Source organism: Scardinius erythrophthalmus (assembly GCF_964197995.2).
Source record: "Scardinius erythrophthalmus genome assembly, chromosome: 6".
NCBI lineage: Eukaryota > Metazoa > Chordata > Actinopteri > Cypriniformes > Leuciscidae > Scardinius > Scardinius erythrophthalmus.
The window spans coordinates 127,501-149,470 of record NC_138226.1 but is presented as its reverse complement, the minus strand read 5'-3'; the positions used below and the strand labels follow the sequence as shown (position 1 = coordinate 149,470).

Sequence of the window (21,970 nt, the reverse complement as noted above, 5' to 3'; positions counted from 1 at the left end):
GACTTATTGCTTGAATAAATGTGGAAACAACACAAACACTTGAGAACACATGAGAGGCAGTGTTTCCCTCCGTGGGTCGGCTATGGTCCGGACTCGTGGGAATGAACAGGATCTCCACAGTCTGGAGGAAAAGTGCCTGCAGAAGAAAGATGGAGGGAAAGTGTTTATTCCTATATTATATAACAACACAAAACGGGAGGTTGTTTCCCAGGCCTTCTTGAGCGACAGGATCTGATGAGTCCCTGATGATCACGATAGAAACAGAACAGAGAGTTAGTCTACGGACTCCTGAAGAGGGAATAAAGTCAGTCAAGAACATCAGTTCGTACATTAACACTGAATAATAACAGCTCAAATCCTCACACAGTTCATAGTTTAATCCACAGAGGATCCGGCATGGGATAATCCTGGATAAACTACAGTCAGTGTTTGTTCAGATTTTCTTCTTCTACTATTATAATTTGTCTGTCTGCAAAGTCTTAACTCAAACTTTATATATGATCTGGAATTCTTTTCCCCTTATTTTTGCTCCTGAAACAAATTTCTATTTTGATTTTGATTTCTTAAAAAAAAAAAATCTAACATGCCAAATTTATGCTTTAGATTTACTTCATCTTTTTTAATAGTCTGTTTCGTTAATATTACTTACTTCCAGTATTCCCTTTTGTTAATATTACTTATATTACTTGTTTATTTGCACTATTGCTCATTGTATTTTTTTGATTGTATTTTATATTTTGTATGCACTGTATTTAAAAAATGAAAAGGTGAAAGTTGTGCATTTACATTTCTGCAAAATGCACAAATGTAAATGTATTTTTACTTCTTCATTTGTTTCTATTACTTGTTTATTTGCTGTACTGTTTGCTGTGTTTTATAGTTTATGTTCACAGTATTTTAATATAAACAAATGAAGTGACCATTTTTCTGCATTTGGCAGAAATGTAAATGTAAAACGTTCGCTTCTTTATTATTTTTTATTTTTTGCACTATTGTTCATTGTATTTTATATTGTTCACTGTATTTGACTCTGTTCAGAGTGTCATGGCTTTAGCAATAAATGATGTAATAGAAAAAGAGCAATAAATGTGCGGGTTTGCCACTGAACTGAACTCTTCTTCTGCCCCCTGCAGGACTCCGGCTGTAACTGCGCATGTTCATTCTCTGACCGGGATCAGGCTCAAGTTTACTTCACTACCTCAACCAAAGAAACATTGTTAGATCGTTTAAAAAGAAGCAGTTTTAGTCAGCGTGATAAAATGCTTAAGTTTCAGTGAGCTCTTTCTCTCCGCCTCTCATTGCGCAACTCTTGGAGAGGAAGCTTCCCTAACCTAGAGGATATTGCAAAACCTGCTTTTCCTGTGGCTTTGGAGAAGTGGCACGACAGATCTGACACACTCACACACTCAGAGATATACGGGTTCGTTAGGCTCCGATGAACACGTAAAGCTGTCTCTTTAAGACAAACTAATGTCCATGACTGGAGTATAAAGCGCGATTTACTGAGGGAATCATGTTGTCTTGGGAAGAAGGACTGTAGGTAAGGTTCCTCACTTCAGAATCTGTTCTGGCTCATTCATTTATACCCATGCTTTAACTTCTGTGTGTGGGTTAGTTGATGAGAACATTTCCCACATTTCCTCTGTAAACATGCGATGAGGAAAAATCCTTGCCTACCATTTAACTCGATGAATGAATGTTCATGTTCCTGTCTGTTTTTAGACATGGAAAAGTCAGGCTGTGAGAAGTTTGGACACTCTTTACTCATTATTATTTGTATGACTTTTCCCGACATTTTAGAATAACAGTAAAGCCATAAGAAAACATCACATATGCAGTTATGGAAATAATGTAGTGACTCAAAGAAAAAAAAGTCGAATTTAAACATTTAAATGTAGCCTAAACTTCGTATTTGAGCTTCTTCTTTGTGAGGATCATCATGGGAGGCTTTGAAACATGTGCTGCTCAAATGCTTGTGATTTTAGTTGCATGAAAAAATTCAAATAGAGACAAATTTGCATTATTACATTACATTTAGCATGCTAGTTCTAGATCTTTAAGATGATGAGCAATATAAGCGCAGACTGGTAACCGCTGATTCCTGGCCTTGACAGTGTTTTATTAGTTTGTACAGTATTTTCCTGGCGCTAGTAATTAAATTGACTCAGCACAGATGTTCTGGAAAGAAGAACTCATTTTAAAGTGTGGTTTTGAAGTCATCATCAGTGGTCTTATATATACACCGCATATCATACACATTCGTTTTTTTAAATTCTCATATCATTTAATTTAATTTTGTTTTAACTTTATTATTACCAGAACCATCAAAAGAAAAAGCGACTGGTGTAAATAACCCTGACCACACTAAAGCCTGAATAAAAGGCTTTCCATCATTCATCCGATCAACAAATCATTTTACACTCATATTTTATTTTCACGTTTATTTATTTGTTTATTTGTTTAGCCTTTGGTTTAAATGGCTTGATAGAAAGTTTCGAATCTTGCAGCAAATACTTTTGAAAACACCTAAACAAGCTGTAAAAAGCCTGTTTTAGAAAAAAAACTTGTGTAATGTGAAGATGGCATAATGTAAGCGAGTTTGCCTGTACAGCGTGATGTCATGCGTGTCCTCATGCATGATGTGAGCTGTTATGTTTTTTAATTTTTTCTTATTTATTTTCCTGTACAGCACTGTGGTCAACTTTGGTTGTTTTAAAGTGCTTAACAAATAAAGTTGGATTGGATGTCATGCGGGTTCTAATGCGTTTTCTCATGTGTGTTCTCATGCGTTTTCTCATGTGTGTTCTCATGCGTGATGTCATGTGTGTTCTCATGCGTGATGTCATGTGTGTTCTCATGCGTGATGTCATGCGTGTTCTCATGCGTGATGTCGTGTGTTCTCATGCGTGATGTCATGTGTGTTCTCGTGTGTCTTCTCATGTGTGTTCTCATGCATGTCCTTGTGCGTGTCCTCGTGTGTTCTCATGCGTGATGTCATGCGTGTTCTCATGTGTGATGTCATGTGTGTTCTCATGAGTGATGTCATGTGTGTTCTCGTGTGTCTTCTCATGTGTGTTCTCATGCATGTCCTCGTGCGTGTCCTCGTGTGTTCTCATGCGTAATGTCATGTGTGTTCTCATGCGTGATGTCATGTGTGTTCTCGTGTGTGTTCTCATGTGTGTTCTCATGCATGTCCTCGTGCGTGTCCTCGTGTGTTCTCATGCGTGATGTCATGTGTGTTCTCATGCATGATGTCATGCGTGTTCTCATGCGTGATGTCATGTGTGTTCTCATGCGTGATGTCATGTGTGTTCTCATGCGTGATGTCATGTGTGTTCTCGTGTGTGTTCTCATGTGGGTTCTCATGCATGTCTTCGTGTGTTCTCATGCGTGATGTCATGCGTGTTCTCATGCGTGATGTCATGTGTGTTCTCATGTGTGTTCTCATGCATGTCCTCGTGCGTGTCCTCGTGTGTTCTCATGCGTGATGTCATGTGTTCTCATGCGTGTTCTCATGCTTGTCCTCGTGTGTTCTCATGCGTGTCCTTGTGTGTGTTCTCACGTGATGTTGTGTGTTCTCATGCGTGTTCTCATTGCGTGTCCTCGTGTGATGTTGTGTGTTCTCATGTGTGTTCTCATGCGTGATGTCATGTGTGTTCTCATGTGTGTTCTCATGCGTGTTCTCATGCGTGTTCTCATTGCGTGTTCTCATGCGTGTCCTCGTGTGTTCTCATGCGTGTCCTCGTGTGTTCTCATGCGTGTCCTCGTGTGTGTTCTCATGCGTGTCCTTGTGTGTGTTCTCACGTGATGTCGTGTGTTCTCATGTGTGTTCTCATGCGTGATGTCATGTGTGTTCTCATGTGTGTTCTCATGCGTGTTCTCATGCGTGTTCTCATTGCGTGTTCTCATGCGTGTCCTCGTGTGTTCTCGTGTGTGTTCTCATGCATGATGTCATGCGTATCCTCGTGTGTTCTCGTGTGTGTTCTCATGCATGATGTCATGCGTGTCCTCGTGTGTTCTCGTGTAGGATGTCATACGTGTCCTCGTGTGTGTTCTCATGCATGATGTCATGCGTGTCCTCGTGTGTGTTCTCCTGTGTGTTCTTCTCATGTGTGATGTCATGCGTGCTCTCATGCGTGTTCGGACTGAACCAGACCTGAGGCTTCAGGCGATAACGCAGATTTCTGTGCTTGTGGGAACTCTTGAGCACTTTTCTCTCTGATGGAAATACTGTGAAGTGCATGTTAACTTGTGCTTCACCCTGTCAGGAAGTTGTTGAACTATTATTATAATGATGTGGCATGTTGGAATGAGTTTTCCCAGCTCAACTTCATTGTCATTTCTTAAATCCAGTGCCACCCACACTTTCACTGGACTTGACAGTCAGGTTCATGGTTCACTCTGATCATCCATCAGCAGTCAATAGATCTGTTCTTCTTTATTTTTTCCAGTTCTTAGCAGAAATGGTTAAACCGGGTTGCAAATATTTATGTGAATCAACCCAGAATTATGCAACACGCCTTTAAGAGTCACAGGGTGTTTTTAGGCCAGAGGCCTGATGTATACATGTTACGTACTTACAAAAAAGACATTGAAATGTAAGCAATTTTCCACGCACATATCAGGATTTATAACAAAATAAATAAACTGAGCGTAAATAAGTGCACTCTTTTACTGGAGTGAGAGAAGTAATGAAGAAACAGAATGATTTTATTAATATACACATTTAGATTAAATATTCCACTCTCATTAATGGAGTTAAGTACTGAAATTACATGGCCACTATCCAGAGGTTAAACAAAAAATTTATGAATTTAGATAAATGTGCTGCTTTTGAGCACTTTTCCTGTGGCACGCAGTATAATTTTAATGTTGGAATGAGAGCTCTTTAAACTAAACATAACTCGTGTTCAGAGAGAACAATGATCTTTCGGTGATCTTCATCATAACATCATGAACTAAACCACTGTATTTGAAGCATAGAATTTAAAGGAAACAGGTTTGTGACGTTTATTTTATTTAAATGTTTTTTCAATGAGTCAGACAATTGCATTTTCACTGAAAAACATGCTTATATGTTTCCATTAAAAATACATAACCATCCTTAAACATATGTTTATACAAAAAAAAATAAAAATAAATGCTGGGTTGTTTCAACCCAAATTTGGGTCAAATATGGACAAATCCAGCTGTTGAGTTAAATCTTTTAATAAAATGGTTGGGTAGGTTATTCCATATTTGACCCAAATTTGGGTTGAAACAATCCAGCATTTTTTAGAATGACCTTATTGGCAAACATGCATACATTTTATTTGTTTAAAACAATTAAAAATACTATTTGGCCAGTGGAAAGAAATGAGAATTACTCTTCTCCTATTTTATACCATTTTGCTTTTAGGGATGTTTTGATATATTTATTCTAAAATAAGATAAGGATACTAAATGCTATTTAGTAATGTAATGTGACGGCTCAAATGGCATTTATAGTCTCTATCCTAATATTTTTCTAATGTCTTGTACCGTTAAACATGGTTTCATGTGGATGGAAATATGCATATGGAAATGAAAGTAAAACTCTGCGTTGGAAGCTCCATATATGGTTATTTCAGGAGAAATTTTAGATTTTCACCCAAAAATAAAAATATTGTTGTCATTTAAAGAAGATATTTTCAATTTAAATAAACAAAACAAAACAAAACTGTATTTTATTGTGTGGACAAATATTTTCAAAATCCTTTTAAAATGAAAAGATCCCTTTAAAATGATTTGCTTGGCATGCTGGTTTGAATATGAAGGGTGTTTAATCAGGGTCATAAAAGGACAGTGGTCATTAAATCTGGAAGCTGTAAACATGGAACCGGTGGACATCATCGCCCATTAAAAACTATTTACTAATGGTGAAGTAAATGTTTCGCAGTCCTCGAGACACATGAATGAGGTTAAGAACAGGGTTAATTTAGGCTATCTTAGATCCTGTTTAATTTCAGCACGTTCCCTTTTTCTCTTACTTTCATTCCTCAAATTCCCAGTTTTTTCGCTGAGCAAGCAGCTTAAGTTCCTCAGAAATGTCTCCTCTTGTAAAGATCGAAGACTCTTGTGCAAGAATGACAGCTCAGTTCTATCCAGTCGACAGGATCGAGTCAGCACTTCTCATGGGTGTTCCCGAAGAAGAGGGAAGCGAGAGTAGGAATCAGAACCAGTATTTACAGAGACGATACATAATGTACAATATTTCATTTTTAAAACGTTTGTAAATTGAGTAAATATTGTATAAAATAAGCGTGCATTTAATTCCCACATCTGTATTTAATTACAGATTAATTGTATTTTGTGTATGTCTCATTTTGACATGTATTTGTATAGAGAATATACATAATTTATATGTATATTTATAAATAATTTATAAATAGTGAGAAAATATCACGCAAATGTTTTTCTGGCCTGGATCTGAGTTGAACTTTGAGTTTGTGTCTCAAACACTGTTGACTTCCAGTAAACATGAGGTTCAAAGATCATTAAACATGACTAACAACGTCATAAAAGCCTGAATATTATTTATAGGGTTCTCCAATATTATCTACAGGAAACCCTGCAAATAACAGTGAGGTTTAAAATCGTGAATGAAGGCTATATATATATATATATATATATATATATATATATATATATATATATATATATATATATATATATATATATATATATATATATATATATGAAGAGTTCAGATGCAAAAGCCTCTAAGTGCCATCTGAAATTTTCTTCTAGAATGATAATTTTTTTTATCAAGCTCGTATATTTAAGTTCAGCAATTTCACTTAAATGGCAATGAAAATAACCTATTAATTGTCATATATATATATATATATATATATATATATATATATAATATATACTGTATATATACTGTATATATATATATACTGTATATATACTGTATATATAATAATTATTATTAATTTATTTATTTTAGGTTATTAATATCTACTGTAATATTCTAAATCTAAATAGCCTATATGTTGTGTGTATGATAACATGTTTCTTTGAATTCCTAATTTCTTAAATTCAAATATGAAAATATAATTCTGAATTCTGCTTACTATCTCAGTTCAGATTCAGTAGTTTAGTTCAGAATGTCACACACATTTATTCCTGTGGTTATTGATTCTTAAGGCCTTGTCCACACAGACACGGGTATTTCTATAACCGTATGTTCTCATTTGTATGTATTTCTTTTTTACGCGGTTCGGCCGTTCGTCTGCACAGAAATGCAGTATCGGGTCACTGAAACCGAACATTTTTGAAAACCGCTGCCAGGGTGAGGATTTTCAGAAGCGCCGGTTGCAGTGTTGTCGTGTAGACCGTAAAACGTACTCGGTTACTAATGTAACCTCGGTTCTCTCTAGAAGAGGGAACGAGTATTGCGTAAGGTTAGCTTACGCATCGGGAAAGTCTTCTTTCTTCGAGATCTGAAGCCAAAAAATTATCCTTAATTTTGTATACATTGTCAACGCAGTGCAGCAGCCGACAGACCTAGGCAGGCTGTATAAGCGTGCTCATTGGCTGCTCGGCGGCAACTGCTTAAGCCTATCGGTGAGCGCTCTGAACGCGGCAACCAATGAGGGCGCTTCGCGCCCTCCACACCCTTCTAACCGTCAGAATGGGTGTGGCCAGCGTGTATATATTCAGCGCTCATAGGCTAAAATTCTGGTTTTCGCAATCTGAAGCGCAAAAGCTCGTGGCGCGACACGGCAGGTTACGCAATACTCGTTCCCTCTTCTAGAGAGAACCGAGGTTACATTAGTAACCGAGTACGTTCTCTTACGAGAGGTCTCTCGTATTGCGTAAGGTTAGCTTACGCATCGGGAACCCTTTGTCAACGCCGTATGCGCCGAGCATCCAGCCCATGAATCCCAGGGAAACCGGGGAAAACACTCTGCTGGGAAATGTGGCCGGTCGGAGAGACGGGCCAGCGCAGTACAGGCACTTCATGCAGCATATGAAATAGAGCGGCGCGGCCGGTCTATAAACATATAACAGTACAAATAGTAGGGCCGGCAGAGCGAGCCCATACAGTACAGTACAGTACAGCACTCATAAGGGTAGGAGAAAAACGACATAGTCGGTCTCACATGAAGGGAAAAATTCCCGCGCGACAGAGAATAATACGGGCGGCCAGCAGCGCGGGCCAGCACCGACAACAGCGCGTAACGGGAAATAGGAAACAGAGCGGATCAGCCGGTCTGAGTCAAACACTTCACCCTGAGTATAGTACCAGAATAGCGCCAGCATATGAACGTAGTCTGCACATGAGAAATGGGCAGAGCATACATGTCACTTATGCTGACAGTATTTTTGCCTGTAGGGCAGGAACTTCCAGGTTATAAAACCTCACGAATGTTGATGGGGAGGCCCAGCCCGCCGCCATACAAATACCGTGATTAGAAATTCCGCTGGACCAGGCCCACGACGAGGCCATGCCTCTAGTGGAGTGGGCTCTGAAGCCCAGAGGGCACTGCAGGTGTCTGGAGGCATAAGCTGCTGCTATCGCGTCCACTATCCACCTGGACAAGCTCTGTTTCGAGGCGGCAAGACCCTTGGTGCGTCCGCCGAAGGAAACAAAGAGCTGCTCTGAACGCCTGAAAGCGGCGGAGCGCGTGATGTAAACTCTCAGCGCCCGGACAGGGCATAGGAGGCTATCACTGTCCCCACTGTCGGATGCTGGCAGAGCCGAGAGGGACATAACTTGTGCCCTAAACGGGGTTCCAATCGCTTTGGGGATGTAACCGTGTCTCGGTCTGAGAATGACTTTCGAGTCATTCGGCCCGAACTCAAGACATGCAGGGCTAACAGATAGCGCGTGCAAATCACCCACTCGTTTGACTGAAGACAGAGCTATCAGAAAAACGGTTTTAAGCGACAGATAGGCTACTTTAGATCCGCGGATTCAAGCGGTTCAAAGGGAAAAGCCTCTAGGGCCGCTAGGACCAAGGACAGATCCCACGAGGGAACCGAGGGGGGCCGCGGGGGATTCATCCGTCTAGCTCCTCTGAGGAAGCGGATAATGAGCTCATTCCTTCCCATTGCCCGGCCGCGCGTCGTCTCAGCGAACGCTGCAATAGCGGCCACATATACTTTGAGCGTGGAAGGGGATCTGCCCTTTTCCAACAGCTCTTGTAAGAAGGAGAGCACCCGCGGGACCCCGCATGCGCGCGGATCCAAGTTTTTAGTAGCGCACCATTTAGAAAACACCGACCATTTAGACGCGTAGAGCCGTCTCGTGGAGGGGGCTCTCGACTGTGTGATCGTGTTCACGACCCCTTCTGACTAGTGTTGTTTTTGGCAGCCTGTTTTAATTTTAGTTTTAGTCTAGTCTTTATGTCAGGCTGTCATTTTAGTTTTTATTAGTTTTAGTCACATTCATACTCTTTTTAGTCTAGTCTAGTTTTAGTCGACGAAAACTGATGACATTTTAGTCTAGTTTTAGTCAACGAAAACTGATGACATTTTAGTCTAGTTTTAGTCGACGAAAACTGATGACATTTTAGTCTAGTTTTAGTCAATGAAAATTGTATTTTAGTCTCTTTTTAGTAATGTGATTCTATTTAACCCAGTCAATATAGAATTTCAAACAAGGCTATCTTATTATAGGCTATTTAGTAGGCCTATATTTAGGGCTGTGACGGTGGCAGGTTTTTTTTTACCACCGCGGTAATGGACCAACTACCGGCGGTGGTTGGGGGGTTATTTAAAAAAAAAACTCGTTTTATATTTCCACACAAAGACGCGTGATATACACTCTGCGCTTTGAGAGGGATGTGGGACGCAGGAAAACACGAAGATATCGATCTCTATCGATCTCTTTATGATATCTTTGTTTTTTCTACTTGATGTAAATTGGTTTGAAGAGCGAATTTTATCCTCCACAAGGCCGAAATATTTAGGCTATGTTTGAGATTGCGCTGCCAGAGAAAGTGAAACTAAAAATCACCCGCGCGTGTGAAGCGCGCTTTACAACTAAACTTGACGCGCCCTGTCTATATAACAAGCACAAACTGTGTTAAAAAGAATTTGACATGCAAGTACAAATGTAGGCCATCTGTCCTACAGCGTTTTTCTACGTTACCACAGTAAAGAATACGAATATAATAGGCCTAATTAAAAGCGAACCAAGAAACGTTATAATACCTTTAGAAAATGGGTGAGACGTGACGTGAGTGAAGATTTGGGAAAAGAAACAAGAGATTCCATGCAGGGATGAGTCACGATTTTTGGATATTCGATTAGTTTATTTAATTATAGGATATCGAATAGGTTTTGCGATTATTCTCTAAAATAAAATCTCCATGTTCTGGCGCTGATGCGGTGACGTGTTCATGTAACCAGAGACATGCAGCTGTCACAAAGAACCGGCAAAAGTAATGATTATGAATGTGTCAAATACATCAATGAGACATTTTAATAGAATAACTAATGGAGTAATATATTGTTAAATTCGCTGATAATCGGGTGACCAGATCGCAATCCAGAATTTAAAGCCGACAAAGCTATGGGTTCACGCACAAATCTCTCATTCGTCGTGACGTTAACATTTCGTCTCGTCTCGTTTTGGTCAACGAAAATGAAGAGACATTTTAGCATAGTTTTTATTTTTTTAAACCACATTTAGTCTCGTTTTTATTCGTCAACGATATTGCATTATACATGTATTTTAGTCATCGTCACATGACCATGCATTTACGTCTAGTCTCGTCTCGTTTTCGTCAGGTGATAACGGTTCGTTGACGACAATATTTCGTCATAATTTTCGTTGACGAAAGCAACACTACTTCTGACAGGTCAACGGGTATCCGTTGATCACCCATGCATGCAGCGACCAGCGCTCTGGATGGGGATGCCAGATCGATCCACCGGCTTGGGAGAGGAGATCCTTTCTCACCGGGATCGGCCATGGGGGTGAGTGCGACAGCCTCACTAGCTCTGGGTACCAAGTTTGGTTTTCCCATCGCGGGGCTATAAGCAGCACTGAGTGGTGCGTTTCTCTGATCCTCGAAATGACCTGTGGCAACAGGGAGATCGGAGGAAAAGCATACAGCGGGAGGCTGGGCCATGTCTGGGACAGCGCGTCCTCGCTCTTCGAATAAAACTTCGGGCATTGAGCATTGTCTTTCGACGCAAAGAGGTCGATTTCCGCTCTGCCGAATAGGCGCCAGAGAAACTGGACTGTCTGGGGGTGCAGAGACCATTCTCCCGGGGGAATGTTGTCCCTGGACAGTCTGTCTGGACCGACATTCAGGTGGCCCGGCACGTGCGCGGCTCTCAGCGAGCGCAGCGAGCGGTAAGCCCACACGAGAAGGCGTTCTGTCAGCCTGCACAGATTCCTGGATCTGACACCGCCCTGTCGGTTCACATAGGATACCACGGACGTGTTGTCCGAGCGGACTAGCACATGGTGATCCCGTATGAATGGGAGGAAGCGCCTGAGCGCGTTCTCGACCGCTATCATCTCCAAACAGTTTATGTGGAGGCATTTTTCCCGGTCTGACCACAGGCCAAAAGCCGGTTTGCCCTCGAACAGAGCGCCCCAGCCTGAGGTGGAAGCGTCCGTCGAGATAACTTTGCGGTGTGAGATAGCTCCCATTGTCACTCCCCGCTGGTACCAGTCGGCCGCTAACCAGGGCTTCAGAGCTGAAACGCAGCTCTGAGTCACTCTGATGCGGATACCGCCGGAAGCCCATGCTCTGTGAGGCACTCGGGCATTCAGCCAGCGTTGTAGCGGGCGCATTCGTAAAAGACCCAGCCGAAGCACTGCTGCGGCTGAGGCCATACAACCTAGTAACCTCTGAAATGTTTTGAGGGGTACGGTGCTGCCCGGCCGAAGGGACGCGGCCAGGAAAAGATACATATATAATAATAATAAGATACATGCTTATACAGCGCGCGCTGTGTCGACAGGCGGGCCGTGTACTGATATACCTGACCGTCGAAGGCGAATCTCAAGAATGGCCTGTGACGGGGTATTATCAGGATTTGAAAAGCACGCGTCTTTTAGATCGAGAGATAAAAACCAGTCCCTCGGGCGAATTTGCGCGAGAATTTGTCTGGTTGTGAGCATTTTGAACGGTCTTCTCATAAGAGCCTCGTTCAAACGTCTCAGATCCAAAATTGGTCTGAGGGCTCCGTCCTTCTTGGGAACGAGGAAATAACGGCTGTAAAAGCCCGACTCGCTCATGGAAGGGGAAACCGGTTCTATAGCCCTTTTGCACAGAAGTGTAGCTATTTCTGCTCGAAGTAGATGTGCTACTTCCCCATTCACTCTGGTCTCGATACGCGCTTGAAAGCGCGGAGGGCGGCGAGCGAACTGCAGAGTATAGCCCTGTTTTACTGTGCTTAGCACCCGTTTTGATGCGCCTGGAATAGTTTCCCACGCTTTTGCGTGTGCAGCCAGTGGTAGAATGGCCTCCGGGCTCCGATCGCCGCGCATCGCGGGCTCGAGAGCTCGAAACGGAGGGGCGGGCGTGGCGCGCGCGCTCTTGGTGCTTAGATACGGCGGATCGCACGCAGCGATAGCTGGCCGTTTTACACACAGTGTCCTGGTGGCTTTAGACGGGGAACATAAAGTGTGAGGCGCAACGCGCGATGGCGGCGTCGGGGGCGAAAATGTTCGTTAGTATGTGTGAGCGCTCGAGGGCGGGCACAGGAGTTACATTCAGGGGCGGGCGCGGCGCGGGCGCGGCGCGGGCGCAGCGCGCGCGCTCTTGGTGGTTAGATACGGTGGATCGCACGTAGCGATAGCTGGCCGTTTTACACACAGTGTCCCGGTGGCTTTGGACGGGGAACATATAGTGTGAGGCGCGAAAATGTAGTTAGTATGTGTGAGCGCTCGAGGGCGGGCACAGGACTCACATTTAAAACATGACCGGTCGTGCGAGGCCGTGTGACAGAGCGGGCAGTGAGTAGGTGTGGGCACGGAGAAGTGGACACGTGACCTACTTTTAACACTAAAGCGGCTTTTGCCTGCTTCATGAGAGTGGGCTCTGTGAGAGACACGGGATGTATAGTGCTTGTGTACAGGGGTGAGCACAGAACGTGGGCACATTAACTGTACTAGAAACACATACGGCGTCAGCCGTGCAACCAGACATTATGCTCTTTTGAAATTTTTCTGGGTTGCCGTGAGAACGGCAGATGCGCGCAGGCGAGCGGGTAGATACCGGCTCGTTGACTGCGGGGTAAACAGCTGCAGTAGCCGTGGCAACGGGGACTGACAGAGCGTTAAGCTTCGACGGTGGTCCAGCCGCAGGGCTGCGGGATTTAACCGTCTTTTCTTCTCTCGTGTTTAGACGCTCAAAAATACTCGAGCACCCTGAGAAGGTGTGGTGCGAGAGGCGGGTTCGCTTTCTGTAAGTAAGAAAGACTGGCCGCGAGCTCGGAGAAGCAAGCAGCATAAATTTTATTTTCCCCGAGAGCTGGGATCGAACGCGGATCTCTCGCATGAAAGCGTATGATTCTGCCACTGAGCCACAGGGGAAACACATAAGCTTTCAGTTAGCGCGAGCATATAAAAAGCGACCTCATGTGTCGCGTCGGCGTTTGTTTGCAGGCGAGCGTGTGTTTAAAACAGGCTCGTTTACTGCAATAGTAATATTTCCAGTCGCCTGAACTTAAGAGGGGACTGAGAAATGTGTGAGGATTGGCGGTTGTCCAGCCGTAGCGAGACTAACACACTCTCTTCTCTTTTCGCCGGTGAGTGAGGCGCGCACGCTGAACGCTGCTCGTGACCGTCCGCTTTGTCATCCCTTGAACGGCGCAATCTGCGCGGCCCAACGAGGGAGAGAGCGGGCTTGTTTTCTGTATGTAAGAAAAACTGGCCGCGAGCTCGGAGAAGCGAACAGCATAAACTTTAACTGCCGCGAGAGCGGGGACCGAACCCTGGTCTCTAGCTTGACAGTCTAGGATTCCGCCACTGAGCCACAGGGGAGAATACATTAGTATCATGTCTTGTGACGGATTATGCTTGCAGGCGAGCGTGTATTTATAACAGGCTCGTATACTGCAATAGTAACAATTCCAGTCGCCTGAACTTAAGAGGGGACTGAGAAATGTGTGAGAATGGAGGTTATAGTCCAGGCCACGGCGGGACGAAAACACTCTGTTCCCCTTTCACCGGTGACGCGCGAGGACGGAGTAGCTTTCTTGTAACGTAAAGAGAGCTCAGACCGTCCGCTCCTGCCATCCCTTGTGAGCGGCGCAGTTTGCGCGGCTCGAACAGAGGGAGAGGAAACTCGCTCCGAGACCGTCCGCTTCTGCCATCCCTCGTGAGCGGCTCAGTTTGCGCGGCTCGAACAGAGGGAGAGGAAACTCGCTCCGAGACCGTCCGCTCCTGCCATCCCTCGTGAGCGGCGTATTGCACGGCTCGAACAGAGGGAGAGGAAACTCGCTCCGAGACCGTCCGCTTCTGCCATCCCTCGTGAGCGGCTCAGTTTGCGCGGCTCGAACAGAGGGAGAGGAAACTCGCTCCGAGACCGTCCGCTTCTGCCATCCCTTGTGAGCGGCGTATTGCTCGGCTCGAACAGAGGGAGAGTACGGGTATCTATCACATTCGCCTCATCTCCTGACGCGGCGGCGGCGCGGGCAGAGCCGGCGGTTGAGCGGCCGGGAGGGAGAGGGCGAGAGAGAGCTCGAGGGAGAGGTTCCGGCGAGCTCCTCAGTCACAACAGTCTCCGGTGGTCGCTGCGAGCGGCGCTTCTTATTGCGCGGCCCGGCAGGGACAGGCGGAGCGACAGCTTGGTCGAAAGCTTCAAGTCGAGCCCGCAGGGTCGACATTGAAAGCTCTTCGCACTCGGAGAGTGCGGTGGCGGCGTGCCCGCGGCCCAGGCGGAGAGCGCAGAGAGGTGGCGGTCTCCGTTGCTGAGCGGGGCGCGGCACGAGCCGCAAAAACAGAAAACAGTGCTCTTTTAGAGTACACACAGAAACAGTAATAATGTAAAGGATATGTCGCCGGATAGCGTAGCAGGCATGGATGGCTGAAGGCGGCGAAGACGGCCGGCTTCCTCAGGCGCTGTCCTAAGCTTGCTGGTCGCTGGTTTCAACGGCGGCGGCTCTCAAGATCCAGCGATGCGAAGAGCGTCGCTGAAGACAAGAAAATCAGAATTTTAGCCTATGAGCGCTGAATATATACACGCTGGCCACACCCATTCTGACGGTTAGAAGGGTGTGGAGGGCGCGAAGCGCCCTCATTGGTTGCCGCGTTCAGAGCGCTCACCGATAGGCTTAAGCAGTTGCCGCCGAGCAGCCAATGAGCACGCTTATACAGCCTGCCTAGGTCTGTCGGCTGCTGCACTGCGTTGACAATGTATACAAAATTAAGGATAATTTTTTGGCTTCAGATCTCGAAGAAAGAAGACTTTCCCGATGCGTAAGCTAACCTTACGCAATACGAGAGACCTCTCGTAAGAGAACCGGGGTTTTTGCTTCTGATACAGGCTTCTGATTGGCCAACGTGGCTTTACGATTAGGGTTATATCGCCGCCTGCTGGTGTGGCATGCTCTTGACAGCGCTTTATACATAGCGTGTTTTTGCGTTTTCATGTAGGTGGAGATTTCTTTTAAACCGAGCATGTGTGGACGGGATTTTTTTTTTAAACTCAGGAGGAAAAACTCTGGTTATAAAAATACCCGTGTCCGTGTGGACTAGGCCTAAGTCTGTTGATTTAGTGGTTATTGATTCTTAACTCTCTCTGTCTTTCTCTACAGATATGGGTCGGTTTTCCCTTGTTTTTCTGGCCGCTTTACTTCGGGCAACCGAATGTGGTGTAATATCAAATAAGGAACCTTTAGGTTCAGGTAAGAAGTTGCATCAGTTTCCATTGTTAACTTTATGGGGGGTGGGGGTGGGGGTGGGGTGGGGGGTAGCCTGTCTATCTGTCTATCTGTCTGTCTGTCTGTCTGTCTGTCTGTCTGTCAATCAGAGGAAGCCACGCCCTGCTCTGGAGATCTGCACCTTTCTCTGAATGCAGCCGTTCAGTTTCAGCTTTCTTGTTTCCAGTAGTTTAATTTGAAGCTCTGAGGTGAAGTATGAGCTTTTAGTACGGCTGCAAAGCTGGAGCACTAAATGATATTAAAAGTCACATTACACATTTTTAACATTAAATAAAGCACATACACATTTATATTTAAATTTACATTTAATCATTTAGCAGACGCTTTTGTCCAAAGCGACTTATAGATGAGGACAGCAATAGAAGCAATTAAACTAACAATAGGACAACAATATCCAACATTACCTGAGATTATCATTGCAATACTTTGTGTTGTTGTTCCAGCCGTGACGTTGCAGAAAAATAGAAACCGTTTCTACAATATTTTTTATTTGTTGTTTATTTGAATAGGGACAGATACAAAAAAACATAGATTATTATGTAAAGAACAATCCGATGCCTGTATCACAGTGTTTATAGCCATGGCTAATTCGCAACACCTGTCCCTAGAAGGGCTTTTAAAAGTTAAGATAATAAAGAAATATTTTTTTTACAGTAAATACAATAAAATGTCCAGAAACCAGTTAGCACCAATAAAAATAAGTGTAGTAAATAAACACATTCACTCTCACAGATGCACACAGCTACACGTCTCATGGCATGATCACACTGCTGCTGCTGTATGAACCAGGCTTTTTATTTGTTCGTTTTTTAATGGTGGACAGTTACGTTAAAGTCTTCTTTATATTTGTAGGAAGCCAGTTCCACAGATTGGCTCCTTTCACAGAAAAAAAAACATTTTGGGCAAAAGATGTTTTACAAAATGGAACTTTACAGTCTCCACATGTAGCAGCTCTTGTGGATCTGGAGGATTCCAGCCTGTTCACAAATCTACAAAGTGGCTCAAGTCCTGTCAAACATTTAAAAAACAACTTTACGTGTCTAAGATGAACAAAATTAACAAAGCTTAAGATTTTATGTTTACTTAAAACGTAACAGTGATGGAATCGAATGGGCTTTTTATCTAAAATGTTATTATAAAGCCTCTCAATAGGCTTTAGGGTAGTTCGGCTAGTCTGGGACCAAACGGTGCAGTACGACAAGTGGGACATGATCATAGTGTTCAGAAAGACATGAGCACATTCAAATGTTAGACCGCTCCTGATCATTCTGAAACAGTTCATACTGGCCTTCATTTTTCTTGAGATGCTTTTAATATGACTTTTAAAATTTAGCTGAGAATCTAAAATCACTCCTAGATATTTTTCTTGTTCTACCTGATCGATGAGTTCACTATTCATTTGAATGTTAAGGTCATTTATTATCCACGTTCTTGTTGTAGAAAAACACATAGATTTAGTTTTCCTCAGATTAAGTGTTAAACATGATTTGTTTAGCCAATTAAACACTTTCTCAAGACTTTTGGTCAGTGTACTGCCGATAACAACAGGGCTTTTGCCGGACACATTAACCACAGTGTCATCGGCATACATCTGAAGGCCAACTTCAGGACACACTTCAGCTCGTTCACATACAGGCTGAAGAGAACAGGCCCCAGTACGCTTCCCTGAGGGATTCCGGTCTTAATTCATCATTTCAATCATTTACATGATCAATAACTACACATTGTTCTCGGCCCTGTAAGTATGACTCGAACCATGATAATGCCTGGTGTGACGTATTATAAGATGACAGTTTTGAGATAAGACGGCTATGGTCTACTGTATCGAATGCCCTCTTCAAGTCCAGGAATACTGCACCCACAATGTTTCCTTTATCAAGCGGCTGCACAACATTTTCCAGTAATGCGCAGATGGCTGATTCAGTGGAATGGTTCTGTCTGAAACCGTACTGTTGAGGGTGTATGTACTGATGTGTTTCTAAATATTGAGTTAGCTGTTCTGAAACTATTTTTGACATTACCGGAACTCGACTTATTGGTCGATAGTTACTAACGTCTGTGGTATTCCCGGACTTAAAGATGAGTTTAACCAGTGCCTTTTTCCAAGCATCTGGAAATATATAATAGAGACATTTATGATGTGAGTAAAAGGTTGAATGATAATTTGAGCATATTTTTTGAGGAAAAAAATCCACTTTTATTTTTAAAGGAATTCTCATTTGCTGATGACAATGTTTAAGTTGCTACTATTGGGCTCGCCATCTAAAAAGTTAGAAGCAAGATCTTGTACGGATTTAATGAAAAATTGATTAGAAGCAAAATATAAAACCTCTGGTTAAAATGGGAAAGATTCCTTTTCTGGCGTGTCGTCTGGTTAGGACTCAGTGTGTGTTTTTGCAGTGTATCTTGTTTAGTTTCTTGTTCACCAGCTCATGAATTATTATTCTTGTAGATTCTCTATATTGTTCAGTCTTCATCATGTTCTCTTCTACAGAATCCTGCGAGGACTACAGAGTGGCGTATGAGCGTACGTTTGCGATCCCCGGGGAGTCTCCGCTGTTGGTGTGTCCGCTGCAGAATCTGTTTCCTGCAGAAATTCCGTATAACGTGACGTGGTTTGAGGAAAGAACGGGCTTGGAGATCTCAGACGGGCAGCAGAACGTCTCGCTCTCAGGAACGTCTCTGTGGTTCCCCAACATCAGCATGGAGAGCCAGGGAACATACGTGTGTGTGCTCAGGTATGAACGGCTTCCTCCTGATTTTTAAAGCTAATTCTACATGTTTAACGATAATGCATCATAGGAGGCACCAAGCCATTTCACTGGCAGAAAGTGTTCTCTTCATCGTCGGCATGAGTTGCAGATCTGCATCTGTATATAAAGCCTTATACAAATAAAGGTGACTTGACTTCTTTTCATTGGCAAAATAGTTCAAAAACAGCCAATATTGTGTTTAAAATGTAACCCACTGTATTACAGGGGCGGATCTAGAAAAATATTTATGGGGTGGCAAGAGGGGGGCAGGGATTTTTGTGGGGTGGCAACATATGGCAGACGTATATACTGAATTTAATCACAGTTATTTTGGCCATAACTTTTAATTCGTTGCTGCCAATAGGGATGGGTATCGTTCGGTATTACTACTCTTACCAATACTCCTTATCGATCCGTTACTTCTTATCGGTCCTTTTTGTTATATATATAAAAAAGGGAAAAAATAATTTTGAACAATTAATATTGCTTTATATTTTGAAATGTAAAATAAATATCTATAGCAAAAGAAAAAGCAATGCTTTAACAAAACAAATAAAACATGTATGTTATGCAGAAGGGTGCAGGCTTTTGTGTTTTATATACAGAAGACATAGGCTAGGACACCAAAAACAAAGTACAAACACATGGTCAAACAAAAATAAGTATACAATTAAACAAATATACAAATTATATATCCAGTGCTTTAATTTCAGTAATGTTTACTGACATTACTGTTCATGAGTAATATGGGCTAAAAAGACATCTAATAAAGTCAGATTTAAAATAACACTGCATAGTTTATCATAGATAGATCAAAGCTTATATCATTCTAGAGCTGCGACTGATTTTCTCTTTGCCTTTTGTTGTTTGTAGGCATGTGCCGGTATTCGGTAATGCGATAAATCGCGGTAATAAATATGCACGATATTGTTATCGCGGGCACTTCAAAATACCGTGAAAAATAATAGATCAGAATTTAGATTTTTAGAACGCGCATTATAGCTTATTTTCCATCAACCGCTTAAACAAACACTGCGTATGCTGCGCGAAACACGTGCGCACTCTGATGTAAACAATCGCCACGTGTATAAGCATGCGGCCGGTGCGCACTTCTAGTCTAATGTAAACAGTCCTCACACGCCGCCGCCTCTATGGCCGCCGCCGATCTATCCGGATCAATCCCGCTTCTAAAAGCAGAGCTGCCAACTCGACGCATTCAGCGCGAGACTCTTCACACGCTCACGCCACACATCCGTTTCCTCACGCAGAGAAAAATCGCGGAGCAAAGAGGACACGAAGACCGTCAAAGACAGAGCAGGTTACTTTTGATATGAAACAGGAGAACAATTGTGTCACAGAACGTTACATTTAAACCATTTAATGACCAGCAGCATGCTAGATGACTAAAACAAATAGATAAAGAGGAGTATTTTGCTGAATATGTGCACTGCACTTTTTTACATATTTATTTTTATTTGTGTCAGTACATAATTGTTATTATAATAAAAACCACATTATATTTGATTTAATTAGTTATTTGTAACCTTTAATAATACCAGCTGATAGGGCTTTACATGGTTACATAGCATTATGTGAGATATTTTTTTTTCATGAGAAAAAAATAACATGTGGGCTATCTACTGTAGCCTTCCTAATATTTATCCAAAATTAGTCAATACTGAATCAAGATTTAAATCAAATTCCAAGTATTGAATTGAAATCGTTAAATTTGTGTTAAGCAATACAAACAGTAGCCTACCCGTCATAGTATCATGTAATCATTGTAACATGTTGTCACTAAACTTAATAAAATTCAGTTTAGTTACCAAATGTTTTGACAATCACAATTACACCTTGTGAGCCAAGTTTTATTTTATTTTATTTTTACCCCCCCCCCCCCAATTAAATTAAAATTAAAATATTAAAATATCGTGATAATACCGTATACCGTGATAAAAGCTCACTCAATTAATCGCAGCATGAAAATGTGATACCGGCACATGCCTAGTTGTTTGATTCACATTAATGGAGCAATCGTCAGCAGGATTATTAGACTGCGGCCTCTTTAAGACCAAATGCAGATCTATTCATTATTACGCATCATATTTTCTCCCAACTATTAACGCCCATACTTTATCCTATTGTATTTGTTATTTCCCCAGTTGTAACCTGGTTTCATTGCTGTGATATCTGAGAGGAATTGGATTTAATAGGACTGCTTAGCTATTCAAATGATCGATCTCCTAACTGGCACTGTAACGTTATTGTGTGTTGTAACGTAACGTAGGCTAGCCTACGTCGGCGTAACGGCGACCATCAGTAAACGTTATGGATACAAACAATATATATATATTTTTTATTAAGCTGTTCTTGTCTTTACTAAAATCAAAATTAGACTAAAGGGAAGAGTGCTCTTACAAATCACGATGGAGCGATTTGACCGCTGATTTTGGCTAACGTAATATACCCGCTGTTTTTGCTGATGCTGAAACGTCTTTAGCATACAATACATTAATTACAAAAGTAACTTTAAGTTAAACGTGTGTTTAAACTACACCTGGGGAAACTCACTTCACCTTCGGAGGCTCTGGGGCAGCTCAGTCTCTCCCGTCGGGTTGCAGGGCCACAGTGGACTCGCAGTGTGTGAGCCAGACTGAGCGAACGCCGCTCTGCACGCAGGGGGGAGGGGCTAATAATACATTGAAAATTAAAAATTTAATTGTTCACTTTTGGTAAATATATAGTTTAGTTCACTGTTTTGAGAAGCTTGTGGACATAGTGACGGGTTGTTTTTATAAGTACAGTTTTTGGATCATCAAAGTTAGGGGGGCAGCTGGGGGGGGGCAAGGCTCTGCCCCCCCCTGCCCCCCGGTAGATCCGCCCATGCTGTATTAACTTCTTGTTTGTTGAACTGCAGTCGTGCTTATATTCAGAAGAACAGCACGCTTGATCATGTGATATTGCATTGTATGTATCTACAGCATTTATATAAATATAAGACAGAAACTCGTACAGGGGATTTTTGCCCACATATACTGAATTCCACATATATTGAATTGAATAGAAATAGAAATAGGCTACAGGATGAGGTTTAGTGTCACATGGTCCTGGTTTGGTAGTGAAAGGTTTTTATAAAAGAGCTTGAGCAGAGGATGTGGTGAGTCTGAACTCGGGGTGATGGGCTTCCCACGCAAGACGTGTCATTGGGCTTGAAGAGCTAGAAGCCTATTTCCAGCGCTAGAACGTTGAGATGTTTTCCACTGTAGCTCGGTGTTTTCCAGAGACTCGCTCTGTTGACCGAAGAAATAAATGGACGGAAAGATCAGGATATGTGT

General features: G+C 42.8%; 1 protein-coding gene across 1 annotated transcript in view; it reads left to right on the top strand.

Moving 5' to 3' along the window:
- Nucleotides 1–241: 241 nt before the first annotated feature.
- LOC308692726 (interleukin-1 receptor type 1) overlaps nucleotides 242–21,970 on the top strand; it is a 40,498-nt gene continuing 18,769 nt past the window's right edge. Inside the window, exons 1-4 of the mRNA XM_081369033.1 lie at nucleotides 242–421; nucleotides 1,134–1,540; nucleotides 15,757–15,846; nucleotides 18,377–18,620. Coding sequence (XP_081225159.1) covers nucleotides 15,759–15,846; nucleotides 18,377–18,620 — 332 coding nt within the window. The 5' untranslated portion in view covers nucleotides 242–421; nucleotides 1,134–1,540; nucleotides 15,757–15,758. The remainder of the gene's footprint in view (nucleotides 422–1,133; nucleotides 1,541–15,756; nucleotides 15,847–18,376; nucleotides 18,621–21,970) is intronic.